The sequence below is a fragment of the Aricia agestis genome, chromosome 4, assembly GCF_905147365.1.
Source record: "Aricia agestis chromosome 4, ilAriAges1.1, whole genome shotgun sequence".
NCBI classification, from domain to species: Eukaryota; Metazoa; Arthropoda; class Insecta; order Lepidoptera; family Lycaenidae; genus Aricia; species Aricia agestis.
The window spans coordinates 22,191,558-22,208,279 of NC_056409.1; the positions used below are offsets into that span (position 1 = coordinate 22,191,558).

Here is a 16,722-nt window from a genome sequence, read left to right on the forward strand (position 1 = left end):
TTGTAACCTATAATTTGACATTACACGAGAATGCTCGTCGGTCAGGGAGGTGGTTTTGTAATGTAATGCCCAAAGTCGAATCCTACTACTATTATAATGGTGGAACTTTGTATGTGTGGATGTATGGATGTATGTTACTCTTTCACGCTAAAACTACTGAATGGATTTTATTAAAACTTTACAATAATATAGCTTATAGTATAAGGTATAAATTGTATTACTACATCAGAATAACACATAGGCTGAAATATTAAAGTCATCGCTATACCTAAACACGCCGGTGCCGATTTAAAGCATCGTCCGATATCGCTGATTAATTGTCTTTGCAAAATCTTTAATAAAATTATTACCAAAAGACTGGAACAGTTTTTCGAAGGAAATCATTTTTTTCCGATTATATGATAGGCTTTCGTCGAGGACGATCCTGTTTGGACGGCCTCGCGCGGTTCGCCATGGATGTGGAACTCAGTTTTAATAAAAAAGCATTCCTTTTGTGCGCATTTACGGACATCGCGGATGCGTACAACTGTGTATCGGTCGAGGTGCTCATCGAGCGTCTCGTCGAATTCTGTGTCGATGTCCATATTTGCAATTATGTACGAGAATTTCTCAGTTGTAGGCTTATTGTCTATAAATTGACGAACGGTGAGACGATCGTGAGAATTTGTCGCGATGGTTTGGCACAGGGGGACCCTATGTCCCCGATTTTATTTAATATTGGATCACTTAAAATTAAAGTTTTGACTTCCCCAAAATTAAGAATTGGGCAGTATGCGGACGATTTCGTTTTATATTGCAGTAGTAAAGAAGTTACCGAATGTGCTTCACTAATGCAGAAGGTTCTAAATAGTTTTGAAAAACTCTTAAACGAAAGCGGTTTACAGTTGTCACTCAGTAAAACTAAAATATGCATATTCACCCGAAAATATCGCGTTCCCTCTGTCGAAATTAAATTGTATAATGTTACCTTAGAGATTGTTAAGTTTGTAAATTTTTTAGGTTTGTTTGGTTCGACCATAGATTGAATTGGAAAAAACACGTTAACGAGACGCACCAAAAATGTCTAAAATACATACAATAATATTTTAAGCTGTGTCAGTGGTTTCAAATGGGTAGTTCATCCCATTCACCTAAGAAAATTGTATATAAGTCTTATCAGGAGTCAACTAGAATATGGAAGTGTCGTATTCGCCAACGCCAATCGGAACGTTCTTAGCAAATTGGATCTTATCCAGAACCAGTCACTGAGGCAATGCGGTGGTTTTATCTAGACTACGCCTGTTCACGTATTAGAAAACGAACTTTGCATAACTCCTTTAAAAATTCGAAGACAGTTTTTATCTGACAAATTTTTTATTAAAACTTTTTCGCGCCGCGACGATATTTGATAAGATTCCTGTAATCGTCGAAAGTTACAAGAATCTTAATCACTTATCAATCTCGAGATACGACATTTGACCTCCATACGAACTCGATATACATAGTTACGATATTCCATTTCAGGACGTATGTTTTACCGAAGTTCCGCTCATACATAGGGCTAAAAAGTTAATGTCCCCGATAGAACTTAAAGCGGCCAGTGTTGAGCTACTGTCCACTAAATACTGTAACTACGTACATATTTACACGGACGGTTCGAAATCTTCTGACTTGTGCATTTTACGACTCTAAATCTAAGACCAAAGGTCAATTTTTAATTGACAATAATATCATTCCGATCATGAGTGTAGAAATAATAGGCATTCTTAAAGCATTGCAATACATAGAAACTATTATCTATCGACGTGTCGTCATCGTTACTGATTCTAAGAGCGGACTTTTACATTTGATGTCTTGTAGTAAGGGTAGCACGGGTAGGCCCGAAGCTTTCCTCGTTATTAAATGTATTTGCAATCTAATACGTAATGGCGTTAATGTTCGCCTGCAGTGGGTGCCCTCTCATGTAGGTATTTCCGGAAACGAGATTGTCGACGCTTTGGCGAGTGCGGCACGATCCCGCACTCGCCAAAGCGTCGACAATCTCGTTACAACACGTCGGTACGTACGTCACAACAGTAGACGTACGTACCGACGTACGTCTACTGTTGTGACACCTTTTTGCTATGATAATTTAGGAAGTATTAAGAAAAAATGTTTTTTTTTTTAAATCTATTTATTAAAGGGGTTTTGTCGGTGACCGACTATGCCACCCCTATGAAACAAAATATAAAATTACAACATAAGATACTTAAATACTACTTACAATAAAATCAAAATATATGTCTAGTAGAATTCGGGCCTGTCCTGAAATAGGTGAGGATAGAAAACTATTACAAACTCCTGTTTCATAAAATATCATAACCGAGGCTACTACGTCGTGATTCGCCCCGACCACACTCCATCAATACATGTTGTACATGTTCAGGTGTTCCACATAATGCACAATTTGGCGAATCAACCTTACCCATCATAAATTTGAAAACGTTTGATGGAATGTGACCGGAGCGCCTTCTTAACATTGCTACTACATCTTTTCTCGGCATAGATGGTCTGTCAAACCAAGGGTAACGAGGAGGCTCTCATTGTATTGTTTTGTACCATATTCCCTTACTCAGCGACCGCTCATCGAAATATTCCTGCCACAGTTGTCGACAATGTACCTTAGCCTTACCTAGCAATTCGGCTTCGCCCGCAGTTACAACACACGCGAACGCTCCCGTTGAGTGAGCACCTTAACATTAGTAGCGATATGTTAAATCTTTATCTGTAATAACAACGTGTAGGGCCGTGCGGCTGGAGGCGGCGACGCGCGCGCTGTGGGCGCGGCAGTGGGGGGCGGGGGCGCGCGCGCTGCCGCTGGCGGGCGCGCTGCTGCGGGGGCTGCGACAGCGACACGCGCAGCTGCTCGCCGCCGTCGAGGTGCTGCCGGACGTCGACCTGTTCTCGCCGCACGCCAGGTATTTTACCACAGATTTGTATAATTTAGTTTTGTACTTCTTTTATATTTGTTTAAAAAAAGTAGTTACGATTTTAATTAATGTAATCAAAGTTTTGTCAATTGTAAAATTTGGGATTTGGGATAACCTCGGTATTGCAATTTCTTAAAAAACGATGGTCATCAGCGAGGAGGTGCACAAGATCCTCGAGAGTTTCCTGGAGCTGGTGGGTCAGCAGGCGGGGGGCGGGGGCGGCGGGGGCGGAGGCGGTCAGCTGGCGCACCGCGTCGGCGCGCTACTGCGCCGGTACCGCGCCGCCAGACCGCCCCGCGCCGCCGCGCTGCTCGCCGCCTACAGGGATATCATCGCGTGAGTATACCACTGCTTTCGTTCAAGCCGTGTTAATATGCACATGACTTACGGCCGCACTTGGAGATATTAATTAATTTAACAAAGCGCTTGACAAAAAATATTTACTTTATATCAAAACCAATACATAAATTACAGTTAATAATTATTAAAATATGTATGTCTTAAAGTGCGACTGCAATACATACTGATTTTAATAAAGTGTAACAGTTTATTTTCCGTTGTTTATTACCTTCGTTATTTGAATGTAAGTAATTAAAAAAACTGGTTCAGTGATGAATCTTCAGATTGAGTAACTAAGGCCGGTATAAATAGTCAGTACTTAAGATGCGACCCGGTCTCAAGACGCGGTTAGGCTCTGTGATTGGTCCAAATTTTGACAGCCAACCAATCACAGAGCTTGAACCGTGTCTTGAGACCGAGATGCATCTGGAGTACTGACTATTTATACCGACCTCAAAAGTGCTTTGCAAAATTCCACCGTGCCACTAAAGTATGTGTACTGTAAATGTGTGTGTTTGACACAGGTCGTCCCCAGCGCTAAGCGCGGCCACCGGCGGCGGCGGCGGTGAGAGCGCGTCGACCGCGCCGCCGCCGCACGCCCTGCAGGCGCTGCGGCGCCGCACCGCACCGCCCATGGAGCTGCTGTGGCATATACAGGTATGTCCTCAGTAAAAAATAATGGTCAACGATAAAGCTTCTGTACCAGCTTTGAATGTTTCTCATAGTAATAACGTCTGTAACTAATATATTACAACTATAGTTAACGCGGCGTAGCGGACATTAACCCCCTGTCAAAAAACTCATAACTGCTGGTGTCTTGATGTTCTATTTTGACAATAATATAGCACTTACATAATAATACATATTTAGATATGCAATATTATGCACTAAAATGTTGAATTGGCTGATAATAATAATATGTTTTAACCTGATTAAAATATGATTGTTTCTTAGGAGGTGGAGGCGTGGGGCGTGCGACGCGGCGGCGCGTGGGGCGGCGCGGCGGCGGCTGCGGCGCTGCTGCGGGCGACGGCGCCGCTCGCCGCCCACTCCTACCCGCCGCTGCGGTCGGCCGCGCTCTCGCTGCTCGTGAAGCTGCTGCCGGCCGTGCCAGATACTTACCCAGGTAACATCACTTATTTTATATATCGTATAATATCGCGAATAAACAAACTGTTCAATGTAAACACAACTTATGTATTATGACGTCCGCCATAAAGCCCGTCACAGACTTAGCTATAATATATATTAATATACCGTACTATAATATATATTATAGTAGCTACTAGAAATATATATTATAGCTGAGTGTGCGGTCACGCAAAAATTAGTATAGAAAATATATAGTAATATGCCTAGCTATAAAAATATTAATATACAGGGTGTCCAGAACAGTGACGTCCAAAAAAAAATTTAGATAGCTTGTGTCCAGGGGTATCCGAATTACCCCCATGTATGTTCCGCGATTTTTTGTCGTTTTCGAGTTACGAATTTTTTAATGATTTTCAGAAAAAATGCGGCCGGGTCAGTTTAATATTATTTTTTTTTAAAGTTTTGTGAGTTTTTGTAATTATTTTTTTTTTGTATTTTCAAGCTCATGAATTGTACTTTTATGTATAAAAAAATTAGCTTCCTAACATAAAGGCAAGTAATAAAAAAATGGTCGAATGTGATAAATTTTCATTCCACCTGGTCAGTCTTGATATTTCAACTTTAAAATTAAAAATCTAAAAAGGTGGTCCCATAAATTCTTAGTAATTTAGAAAACTTCGTGGTATTCTAAGCTTCCATAATAATAATAAAAAAGTGGTACTTAATAGGAAATTATTCGCTTAAATCTGCCCTCAAAGGTACTGAGGTGGAAATTTCCTCAATCAGTAAATTGATATAAAAAAATTTAATTGCTTATTTTGTCATTCCTAAGGCTAAATAAAGTAAAACATATGCATCAAATCATAACTAATCCTGCAAGAAATGGTTATTTTCAATTTTATTTAAGTATGTATTTAAATGTAAAAATTTGAGCGAAATTTTCCCGAAATTTACGAACCTTGGTTGAGTTGCACCCTTTTTTATTATCACTACATTACACAGGTAACAAGTGCAAGAGAGATAAAAACTGCTCTTTCTCTCTCACACACACAAAAACCGGTCGGCCCCCTCGCCGACGACGTCCACGCATTCCTCGCAATGAGCAATCATACACCTCAGTCGCTCTCAACTTGTGTTTGCTGCTGCTCGTTTTCGTTCCCATTTGTTACTATCGACTCACAATACACGCTTTGCCCACGGACCTCGCTGCCTACCTTTCTGACTAGACAACTGCACTTGAATTTGGACTCTGTTTTGCATCTCGATTTGGACTTTGTTGATTTGGAAGTGGTGTTCGCGATGAGCTACACATTAAGTGAATATGCAGAAATGCATTATTTTTATGGCGTTGCGCAAGGCAACGGCCATGAAGCAGCAAGACTGTATCGGGAGCAACTTCAACGCCGAGGAGGACGGCAACCTATCCTGATCATCGTGTTTTTATTAACACACACAACACGCTAATGGCTGGCCGCATTCCTGGTCGAGACGCAAGCCGTGAAGGAGTCCCCAGGGTCGATCCGGACCGCAGAGAGATAGTGCTAGAAGAAATAAATCGGAATCCATCGACGAGTGTGAGAGCGATGGCACGTAATCTGAACATACCGCGATCGTCCATACAAAATATACTTCGTGAAGAAGGATACCATGCATATCACGTGCAGCGAGTGCAATCATTAATGCCTACTGATTACCAACGAAGAGTTGAGTTTTGCCGGACCATGTTAAGGAAAGAGGAAGAGGACCCGGGATTTTTTGATAAAATTTTGTGGAGTGATGAGTCGCGATTCGAGAGAACCGGAATATTTAATATTCACAATACGCACACTTGGGCCATTGAAAATCCTCACACCGCCAGACAATCGACCTTCCAGCACCGTTTTAGTGTAAACATGTGGTCGGGAATACTTGACGGACAACTGATTGGACCGTTCGAACTGCCGTCAAGACTAAACGGTGAGACATACAAATCTTTCCTGGAAAATGATCTGCCAATCTTATTGGAAGGTGTTAATCTGGATTTGAGAAGAAACATGATATTCCAAAATGACGGCGCACCCTGCCATTATGCCACGCAAGTCCGTAATTATTTGAATCGTGCATATCCTAATAGGTGGATCGGTAGAAGCGGACCAATCACCTGGCCTCCACGCTCCCCCGACCTCAACCCTATCGATTTTTTTATTTGGGGTTATTACAAAGATAAAACATTTGCCAGAGACTCAGCAAATGAGGCAGCGCTAAGAGAGAAAATCCAAGCAGCTGGAGATGTAGTGAAGAGGAACAGAGTTGGCTTCAGGAATTTAAAACGAAACTTTTTACATAGGTGTCGATTGTGCATTTCTGTAGGAGGTCGCAATTTTGAACATTTACTCAACTGAATGATTTAAAAAAAACAATTAAATGTTTTATGTACCTTATTTTGTTTTTTATTTTTAAGATAATCCTCAAAATCTTAACTAGTAATTAATAATTTCAGAAGATTTTTAGATTTAAATTTATCACAATTTTTACATAACATTTTTCAATGTAACCAAGTTTGCCCGACTGGTTCAAATAAATCATTGGTATTAGTAAAACTTTTTATTGTTTGTTTGATGATACATATTTTAAGTAGCCTTAGGAATGACAAAATAAGCAATTAATTTTTTTTATATCAATTTACTGATTGAGGAAATTTCCACCTCAGTACCTTTGAGGGCAGATTTAAGCGAATAATTTCCTATTAAGTACCACTTTTTTATTATTATTATGGAAGCTTAGAATACCACAAAGTTTTCTAAATTACTAAGAATTTATGGGACCACCTTTTTAGATTTTTAATTTTAAAGTTGAAAAATCAAGACTGACCAGGTGGAATGAAAATTTATCACATTCGACCATTTTTTTATTATTTGCCTTTATGTTAGGAAGCTAATTTTTTTATACATAAAAGTACAATTCATGAGCTTGAAAATACAAAAAAAATAATTACAAAAACTCACTTAACTTTAAAAAAAAATAATATTAAACTGACCCGGCCGCATTTTTTCTGAAAATCATTAAAAATTCGTAACTCGAAAACGACAAAAAATCGCGGAACATACATGGGGGTAATTCGGATACCCCTGGACACAAGCTATCTAAATTTTTTTTTTGGACGTCACTGTTCTGGACACCTGTATACTAGAGATCGCCCCATGGTCGAAATTCGACCTTAGTTTCAACGACATTAGGACTACTACCTATATTTTGTAGAAAATATAGACTTTATCAATTTTTTTTCAACTCTTGTCTCTGGGACTTAGCTGATCTCAAACTGGCCGTGTAAGCATTGTCTAATCTATACATCTATACATATAAATAAAATTGGAGTGTCTGTTTGTAATATTGAAAGAACCGTTTTTTACTACATGCATATGAATGTATGTAGGGTACATACACCAAAACAACATTTTTTACAATTTTTGTCTGTATGTCTGTCTGTCTGTCTGTTTGTTCCAGCTAATCTCTGAAACGGCTGGAGCTATTTTGCCGGGACTTTTTTTGGTAGATAGCTGATGTAGTAAGGTGTAACTTAGGCTACTTTTTAACCGACTTCCAAAAAGGAGGAGGTTATATTTTACTTTTTTCATATTTGTTAGCGGACTTTCCATCTTTGTTAGTATACTATGTTGACGCGGACGAAGTCGCGGGCAACAGCTAGTAGTATCTAAGATTCAATAAAAAAAACTATAATCCATTTTCAATTTGTCAACTTGTTGTCATCAGACTTCAACCATAAATAAAAGAGTATAATTCGTATGTCCTATACATACGAATTTGTCACTCAAAAATCTGTAATTTCTCATTTGTGTGTGTTGTAGTGTGTGAATGTTTTATTTGTTTAAAAAATGTATGATAAAAGCATAATTTCAAAATAATATTAGTTCGATGCACTCCTTCACCATATAAACTATAACTGTGCAAAATTTCATGCACCTACGTTTCCCCATTTTTCGTAAAAAGGGTTACAAAGTTTTTCGTTCGCGTATTAATATTATGATGATTATAGCTAAGTTTGTGACGGGCTTAATGGTGATATTTTGTATAGCTCTGCGCGCGATAGGGGAGTGCCTGGAGAGCAGCGAGGGCGGCGTGTGCGGCGGCGCGCTGGAGCGGCTGGCGGAGCTGGCGGCGGCGCTGCCCGAGCACGCGGCGCTGCTGCTGCTGCGCGTGTTCGAGCTCGCCGCCTCCGACCGCTTGCCCGCCGACCAGCCGCTCGCGCGCGCCCTCACCACGCTCAACCACCACCGCGGCTGCTAGACCACTTGTACAATATGTATGTAGTTAAAGTTATGGCAAATCGCAGAAAGGGTTTACTGGAAGGTTTGACATAAGAAGAAACAGCACGAGTGCTGCAACTACGACCCATTGAAACTCATGGGTTCGCGCAGAGTCTTGGCAACAGTTAGCAGCCACCAGTCCTGACTTGTATGTAAAATCATGTAAAATGTAAATATATTTGTAAGAATTATCTAATGGATTTTTGATTTCATGATAGTAAATAATTTGTCAGTATTGTATTGTTAACATTGAAAGCAAACAATAAAAGAAGAAAAAAATATAAAATTATATTATATTATTAATACTTATATATTTTGTAAAATATAATATTAATACAAATTCACCTCAAGTCAATAAGTTAAATACTTTGAGTAAGTACATAAACTCTAAAAAATAAATAATATAAAACTAGCATTCTTAAGCGTACAGTTGCAACCAACTGTCATCACCAGTCATTGGATCCAAGGTCTGTGAACAGCTTGTCTTTTATCCTTGGTTTAGGATCCTCTTTGATCTTAGTATCCACTGCACCGACCTGGCCGAGGATGTATTCTAATTCTGTAACCAAAACATCTGATTGTATGAAAAGGCTTGAAAAATTAAAATGGCTTTATGTTTTTCCCAAATCTAGTATACCAATGGTTAGTCTTATGACTTTAGTGATGTGACTCAAACTCAAACTTTTTTATTCAGAATAAATTTTTGCAAATGTTCTCTGAACGTCTACATGATGCCTACCACCGGTTCGGGAACTAACCCGGCGAGAAGAACCGGCGCAAGAAACTCGCACGGGGCCCACTTTTTTACCAAAAAAGTGAGAAAAAAATTAATCTTTTAAAATAAGGTTTACAATGTTGTAAACATAAAATTATACAATGTCAATATACATACATAATTGTAAGTCATAAAAATAATGTAGAAATAGGCATGCAAGCAGCCATCCTACTCCCAAGATGTGCCACCGTTTATGAAATCATTGACTTTATAATAGGCTTTGGCACACAAACGCTCTTTTACTACTTTTTTAAATTTATTAATGGAATAATTTTGAACGTTTTCTGGGATTTTATTGTAAAGGCACATTGACCTTAAAAGATTTACTAACTTTACTAAGTCTGATCACCGGTATTTCTAGTTTGTACTTATTTCTAGTGTTTCTTCCGTGACTGTCACTTTTGGTTGTAAATTTACTAAAATTCTTTCTAACATATAATACATTATCCAAAATGTATTGAGAAGTAACAGTTAGAATTTCTTTAAACTTTTCTCTCAGAGTTTCAAAAGCTGACATTTTATAAATTGAACGTATAGCTCGCTTCTGGAGCACAAAAATCGTATTAATGTCGGCAGCGTTTCCCCATAAGAGGATGCCACACGACATTCTACCATGAAAATAACTAAAATAAACTAGTCTTGCTGTATCTTCGTCAGAGATTTCCCGTATTTTTCTGACTGCGTATGTTGCAGAACTGAGCCTATCTGCAAGATTAGCAATATGAGGACCCCACTGTAATTTACTGTCTAGTGTAATGCCTAAGAATACAGTGGTGTCCACCAAATTCATCTTCTCATCATTTAATAGTAAATTGGTTTTAACTTGCCTAATATTGGGCAGAATAAATTTTAAACATTTAGTTTTCTTAGAATTTAGAAGTAAGTTATTAACGTTAAACCAATGTACTATTTTTGAGAGAGCACTATTTACCTCGTTGTAATTTGACTGTTGTCGCTTCACTTAAAAAATAAGTGAAGTGTCATCAGCAAAAAGTACTATCTCATTATCCTTAAGAGGATACACCAGGGGCGAGAGAAATTGAAAATAGGTATTTGAAAATGTATTGCTGTCTCACCAATCTCAAGTCTCCCACCACAGAGCGCGATAGAGACAACACGGCAAAAGTTCTAATAAAAGAACAGAAAATCTTCGATTCGTTGTCCGCTGATTCCTTCTCCAAAACTTAACCGATTTAAGTAATTTTTTCATTAAGAATTGAAGCAAGGCTTGAGCTGTGTTCCTATGTTTTATTTTTTTTTGTATATTCTAGCCAGTTTTGTTTTCTGGGTGTTTGAACACAGAGAAAGATCTGGCCATTTTTTTGGGTTTTTGGACGTTCTTATCTTTTTTAATAATTAAATTATGAAAAAAAAGAAAACATAGGGACATGCTAATAGTGGCCATAGATATTTAGGAAAAAAATCATAACTCTACCGGCATTATCCAGGGAGGAAACAGGGGACAGCGTTTGTATGGAAAAACGGCGGTGTGGACTCCTCTTAACAAGATAAGGTAAGTAATTTATGGACCTAAAATGGATCCCTGTGGGACGCCTATGTCTATTTTGGTCCCATTGGACCTTTTTCTATTAATGTCAACCCTTTGAGTTCTATTTTTGAGGTAAGATGTCAAAAGGTTGAGTGCCGAGTCCCTAATGCCATAGTGGTGCAATTTCCTAATCAATGTAGCATGCTCAACACAGTCAAAAGCCTTGGAGGGGTCTCAAAAAACCCCTAGGGCATCCTGCGAGTCTCTCTCTAAACCTAAAATTGACATTACATTCCTTTACATTATCTCTGAGTAATTTTTCAGCAGCTGCAGGTGAGGAGTTTAAATTTTTTGTAGTTGAGACCGGAATGTCAGCAAAAAAAATTTTCGAAGACCGTCGCAACCTCATGATCATTGGTAATCTTTTTATTTTCAAAATAAAGCTCAAAATCGGAGCTACGACGGGTGACATTTTCAGTCTCTCTAGGCTATTACTTTCCAAGTAGTTTTAATTTTATTTTTCGAATTTTTAATTTTATTCCTAATGTGAATAGCTTTAGCGGCTTTACAAACTTTTTTAAAAATCTTTGAATAGTTTTTTACATATGTTTTGAATTTAATCACTAGTATTCATGGATTTTTCATCATACAATTCATATAATCTTTGCCTGCTTATTTTAATTCCTGCAGTTGCCCATACTGTAAAATTATTATTATTTTTATGGCTGTTTCTAACCGTTCTAGGAGTGAATACAGTATTAAATTGGGTTCTTATCATCTTAAACAATTTGTTAAATGCTTCATCTGAACTATTTGACTCATCCAATAATAATTGAATATGTGAACTAAGTTGAAAGTTAAGTTATTTCTAAACTTCTCAATACGTTTTGTATTCACAGGAACAAACACACGCTTTTCCTCTAGGTAACTATCGCAATGTATGTATATTAAATGAGGCTAGTTGCCCACAGTGATCAGAGCTAAGCTTATTTATTATTTCTTTTTTATATGGAGTGATATTTGTAAAAATATTATCAATACAATGTGACACAACGTCACAGATTCTTGTTGACTCATAAAACAAGTAATTTAGGTTATATGATTTATGAGATATGATAGAGATGTGAATCTAACCGTAGTAGAGTTCAAATCTAATAAATTAATATAAAAGTCACCACAAACAACAACTTTTTTGTTAGATGCACATATCTTTGATAATATTTGTTCCATGCTTTGTTTAAAGGAGTCATATAACCCTGATGGAGGCCTGTATACGCTCACAATAATTAGTTGACTTAACTCTATGCATACTTCTATCATAGAATTAGAACGTAAGTATTTTGATATCGTTGACTTCTATTATCCGTTCAGAAGAGAGGTTCACAATGTCTTTACATTCTTTGAATTTTATATGTTTTCTAATTAATATAAGTGATCCGCCTCTAATGGCATTTTCTCTGCTGAACGAGCTTGCCACCTGGTGATCATTGAGATTGAAAATGAGTTCATGTTTTCTAAACCAGTGTTCTGAAATACAAATAATATTAATTTGAAATTCTTTTAAAAACAACTCAGTTTCAAGCTACCATACAACCTACCATTCCTTGAAAATTCTGATGCACCAAGCTTATTACATTCTAGGGTTGTTGAGGAAGAGGAGGAGGAAGAGGAATTGTCACGCGCAAATTTAGAGGATGCGGATGAGGAAGAGGATATTTTTTTGAGGAAGAGGATGCGGATGAGGAAGCGGAAGAGGAAGTACGTCCATATAGTACAGCGTTTCCCAATGTGGGTGATTACGCCCCCTTGTGGGCGCTGAAGATCTAAAGGGGGGCAGTGTGGGACTCAGAAAAAATGGCGGCGTTTTGTAGAGGCTGTGGGGGCTAATATTACCGACAAATTAAGGGGCAAAAGCCCCTTAATTTAAATTAGGAAAAGAAAGTAGATGAAACAATGGGGGCACTAAAACATATTTTGTTCTCAAAATGGGCAGTGGACAAAAAAGTCTGGGAACACCTGATATAGCACTACACTTCGGTATCATTTCGGTTTTCGATAGAAATCAAATTATTAGATTATTCGCACTGCGTACGTAGCTGCGTAGTGCGTACACGCGTAAACAAAACAACGCTTGCTATATTATGTCAATAAAATTAAAACAAACAAGCAAGGAACAGCGCGGGTGGCGAGAGAGACAAGGAACAAGAAACAGCAGCGCCCGTTCGGTCCGGCATCGCGCTCTGGCATGTGCGTTGCCATGATTGGATACACGACGCGCATGCGCAGTGAAATTCCTCATAAATTCCTCCTAAATTTTGAGGACGCGATAGCGGAAGAGGATTTTTGTATTTTTATTTATGAGGATGCGGTAACGGTTGAGGAACCCAAATTATTGCGGAACTTCCTCATTATGAGGAAGAGGAAGAGGAATTCTCAGCAACCCTAATACATTCTTGCTATTTATATTGGAGTAAGTTTTGGTAGGATTTTTCACACTTAAGCAAGAGACATCCTTCATTGTCTTATGGTCTAATTTAAATAATTAATTGGAACATATTCCAATTCGTTACTATAGCTAGAATACTGCTCAATAGAAGCAGTAGTCGAAAATAAAAAATTGATAGCATCTTTGCTATGTCTCTTACAATAATTAGATAAGTAATACTTATCTATACTTATATCAGTAACAAAATACATAATTATAATAATAATAAATAATAAATCTTTATTTTTCAATAAAATCACATACAATATGAGGCATCCTAATTAAGCATAAGATTACTTGTGTTTTATTATTATATTATTATACCGATTTTTTTTATATAAGAACATAGGGAAAATAAACAGAATCGACAAGATTTAGTGAAAATAAGTATAGAGGGCATGGGCGCCGGCAGAAATAATTTCTAAGGGGTGCAGATTTTCTTTATTTTCTTTTTACTTTTTACGAACAACAGTGACTCTATTTACGCCAACAGAATATATTATACATATTTTAGTGCCGAAAAATTACGAACTATCTTTGTACGGCTTCCAACACTGCAAAACTCTGGAACGAACTGTCACCAGCAGTATTTCCGGACCGTTACGACCTGCAAACCTTCAAGAAAAGAGCGTATTCCCTCTTAAAAGGGATCCCTCTTCTGATGTTGCGAGTGTCCATGGGCGACGGTAGTTGCTTACCATCAGGTGACCCGTTTGCTCGTTTGCCCCCTTATTTAATGAAAAAAACATCTCAGTTACTTCCAAAGGAAATTTGAACGAAAATTTCCTTTATACTTCTCCGAATACAATTTTTTTAGTTGATCAACTATTACTCAATAAGTAATAAGTACACTCATCTGCAGTTAAATCAATTGTGCTAATATTATTACAAGATGTGTATGCCATACCACACAAAAAAAAATTACACCTTTGCAGTGGTATGGCGGCCATTGGGACCTGTTGGAAAAGTATGGCAAGGTGATTTTCGTGAATGACTCGACGATGATTAGCTATGCAAAAATTAGCCTGGTACAAATGATTCAATTTTTTTATTAAAATTAACGTTTCGCGTCGGTATGGCGGGCTGTAAGGCTTGTAAGCCTGTGGCGGGCTGTAAGGCTTGTAAGCCTGTTGCGGGCTGTAGCCCGCCATACCGACTTACAGTGTAAGCCGCACCCGATAAGTATGGCATTACGCTTTCGCCTACTTATTTTTTTTTACTATCTGAAAATACAAGCATTTTTGTTTTGTGGAACAAATCGTTCGACACTCGTTATTTATCCGACACATTCGATTAACGCCCACGCGTTTGGGCTGCCAGTGCGAGCGCTATGACCATCATTTTCCTTTTTGCCTTTACGTAATTATACCCCCGTAAAACCGCCATACTGGTACAAATGACCAAGAATTTTGTGTCAGTATCTCCAGGCCTAGAATATTAAAGAAAATAAATTGAAGTGTACAAACCATCACAAGTGAGTGCTGTTCCTCTTAGTTCATGCGGTCCTACAAACTGCTTCTTCATGTCACCCTCAAAGTAAACAAACAGGCTGGGCAGGTTTCTCTCTGGGAAGTTAGGGATGCAGGTCTGCGCCACAGCCTTCAGGAACTTGGTGTAGGGAAACTTGGCCGCCAGCTGCCTCATGTGCTGATTTATTAGTGCACATTGTTGAATCCTGCCAATTTCCAACATTGTTATTATAATTGTTACTTTGGAGTAGACTTCAAAACCATTAACCCACTTTATTACAAGTAAACATCTTCCAATAATATTTTTTAGGATTCTGTACCCGAAGGGTAAAAACGGGACCCTATTACTAAGACTTCGCTATCTGTCCATCTGTCTGACTCCAGGTTGTATCTCAAGAACCGCTATAGCTAGACTTCTGAAATTTTTACTGATTTTGTATATCTGTTGCCGCTATAATAGCAAATACTGAAAACAAAATAAAATTAATATTTATTTCCCATACAACAAACATTATATTTTTGCTCTTAGATATCAATAATGGCAAGAGGTAGGCACTTGAATTTTTCACACATTCTTTTGTAATATATGTGTACTTTAATATTTAACAATAATATGAAAATTAAATTAAAATTTAAGGGGGCTCCCATAAAAAAACACAATTTTTAGCCTATTTTTGCTCTGTGTCGGTATGGATCCCTTCGTGCGTGCGTGCGTGTATAAGGCCGACTCGCACTTGGCCGATATTTTATTTATAAGAAATGTCAACCAAATAATTTCATAGCATAAAGTGCCTAGCGGAATAGAGCAACAATCTTGAGCTGTCAAATGAAACACAAACATATTTCTAATACACAAGCATATTTCTAAGAGAAAATAGGGAAGATGCAAATATAATATTTAAGAAAATTTTGCTATAAAAACATTAAAAAAATATAAAATAAGGGCCACGGTAAGGTTAATATTTTATAAAATATTGTTTTTGTTACAAAAATTATGAATTAAAATTACCCTTGTTTGTACAAGTGTATGACCACCCAGATGCCCTCGCCTGCTTTATTTACTTCCTGAATATAATCCTGACCGGAGACTTCTCGCACATCACCAAACTTTGGCTTCTCAGCTAACTTTTTCAACTCAGCGATACACTTTTGTCTGTACTGCTCTAGAATTGCCTCATCTTCTGAGTCTTCTAATTCATCAAGGCCATCTAAATCGAGTTCTGATAGTTGCTGATCCTCTATAAAGAAAGGGACACATTACCAGGGACTTTTACACTGTATTTCTTACATCCTAAAAGTTTAAAGGTTGAGATTACAATATTCCAGTTGCAGCTGTTTGATTAATATATGCTTCATGGACCTAGTGAACACGTGACACTATTGAATTGAGTAATTTAAACCATCTGTTTATAACCTATAACATACTTTCTGCCTGTTTCTTTTGAATAGTGTCCTCGATCATGTTAACTATATCCTGCTCCGAAACTTCCTTTTCCTTGGGAGGAATGATCCCTTTTGCTCGTAAAACATCATTCCATTCTGTATCTTCGTTAGGATTCTGAAAGTAACAAAGTACAGTTAAAATATTAACTTGCTAAAAGTTAGGGCTATGAAGTACGCTGTAATAAATATAAAAACCTGCATCTTCTTGGTTTTGATGATAGCTTTCCTGAATGCACTCCCTAAATATTATTCTTAAAATTGGAAATATTAGTTCATACTATGCTCATAAATAATCTTTTTTTATTATGGTATACATGTATGGTACCTATCTACCTACATTTAAATTTTTGGAAATTTATGAAATTTGACACCAATGTT

The 16,722-nt window shown here is 37.7% G+C and overlaps 2 protein-coding genes across 2 annotated transcripts in view; one reads left to right on the plus strand and one right to left on the minus strand.

The window, feature by feature from the left end:
- LOC121726216 (integrator complex subunit 1) overlaps positions 1–8,840 on the plus strand; it is a 30,066-nt gene extending 21,226 nt beyond the window's left edge. Inside the window, exons 23-27 of the mRNA XM_042113453.1 lie at positions 2,763–2,936; positions 3,102–3,284; positions 3,812–3,944; positions 4,242–4,413; positions 8,452–8,840. Of these exons, the coding sequence (XP_041969387.1) occupies positions 2,763–2,936; positions 3,102–3,284; positions 3,812–3,944; positions 4,242–4,413; positions 8,452–8,663 (874 nt within the window). The 3' untranslated portion in view covers positions 8,664–8,840. The remainder of the gene's footprint in view (positions 1–2,762; positions 2,937–3,101; positions 3,285–3,811; positions 3,945–4,241; positions 4,414–8,451) is intronic.
- Positions 8,841–9,010: 170 nt separating this feature from the next.
- On the minus strand, positions 9,011–16,661 carry LOC121726643 (viral IAP-associated factor homolog). The gene is made up of 5 exons (XM_042114090.1): positions 16,540–16,661; positions 16,327–16,459; positions 15,911–16,139; positions 14,899–15,107; positions 9,011–9,242 (listed from the first exon to the last, which is right to left on the minus strand). The coding sequence occupies exons 1-5, from the start codon at positions 16,543–16,545 to the stop codon at positions 9,130–9,132; spliced, it is 690 nt and encodes a 229-aa protein (XP_041970024.1). The 5' UTR covers positions 16,546–16,661; the 3' UTR covers positions 9,011–9,129.
- Between the last annotated feature and the right edge of the window lie 61 nt (positions 16,662–16,722).

What these genes read in the sequence shown, in the direction of transcription:
- LOC121726643 (XM_042114090.1), bottom strand. An exon ending in ATACACTTGTACAAACAAGG is followed by an intron (nt 15,108 to 15,910) that starts GTAATTTTAATT and finishes GGAAATTGGCAG; the next exon opens with GATTCAACAATGTGCACTAA. An exon ending in AACAGCACTCACTTGTGATG is followed by an intron (nt 9,243 to 14,898) that starts GTTTGTACACTT and finishes TTTTGGTTACAG; the next exon opens with AATTAGAATACATCCTCGGC.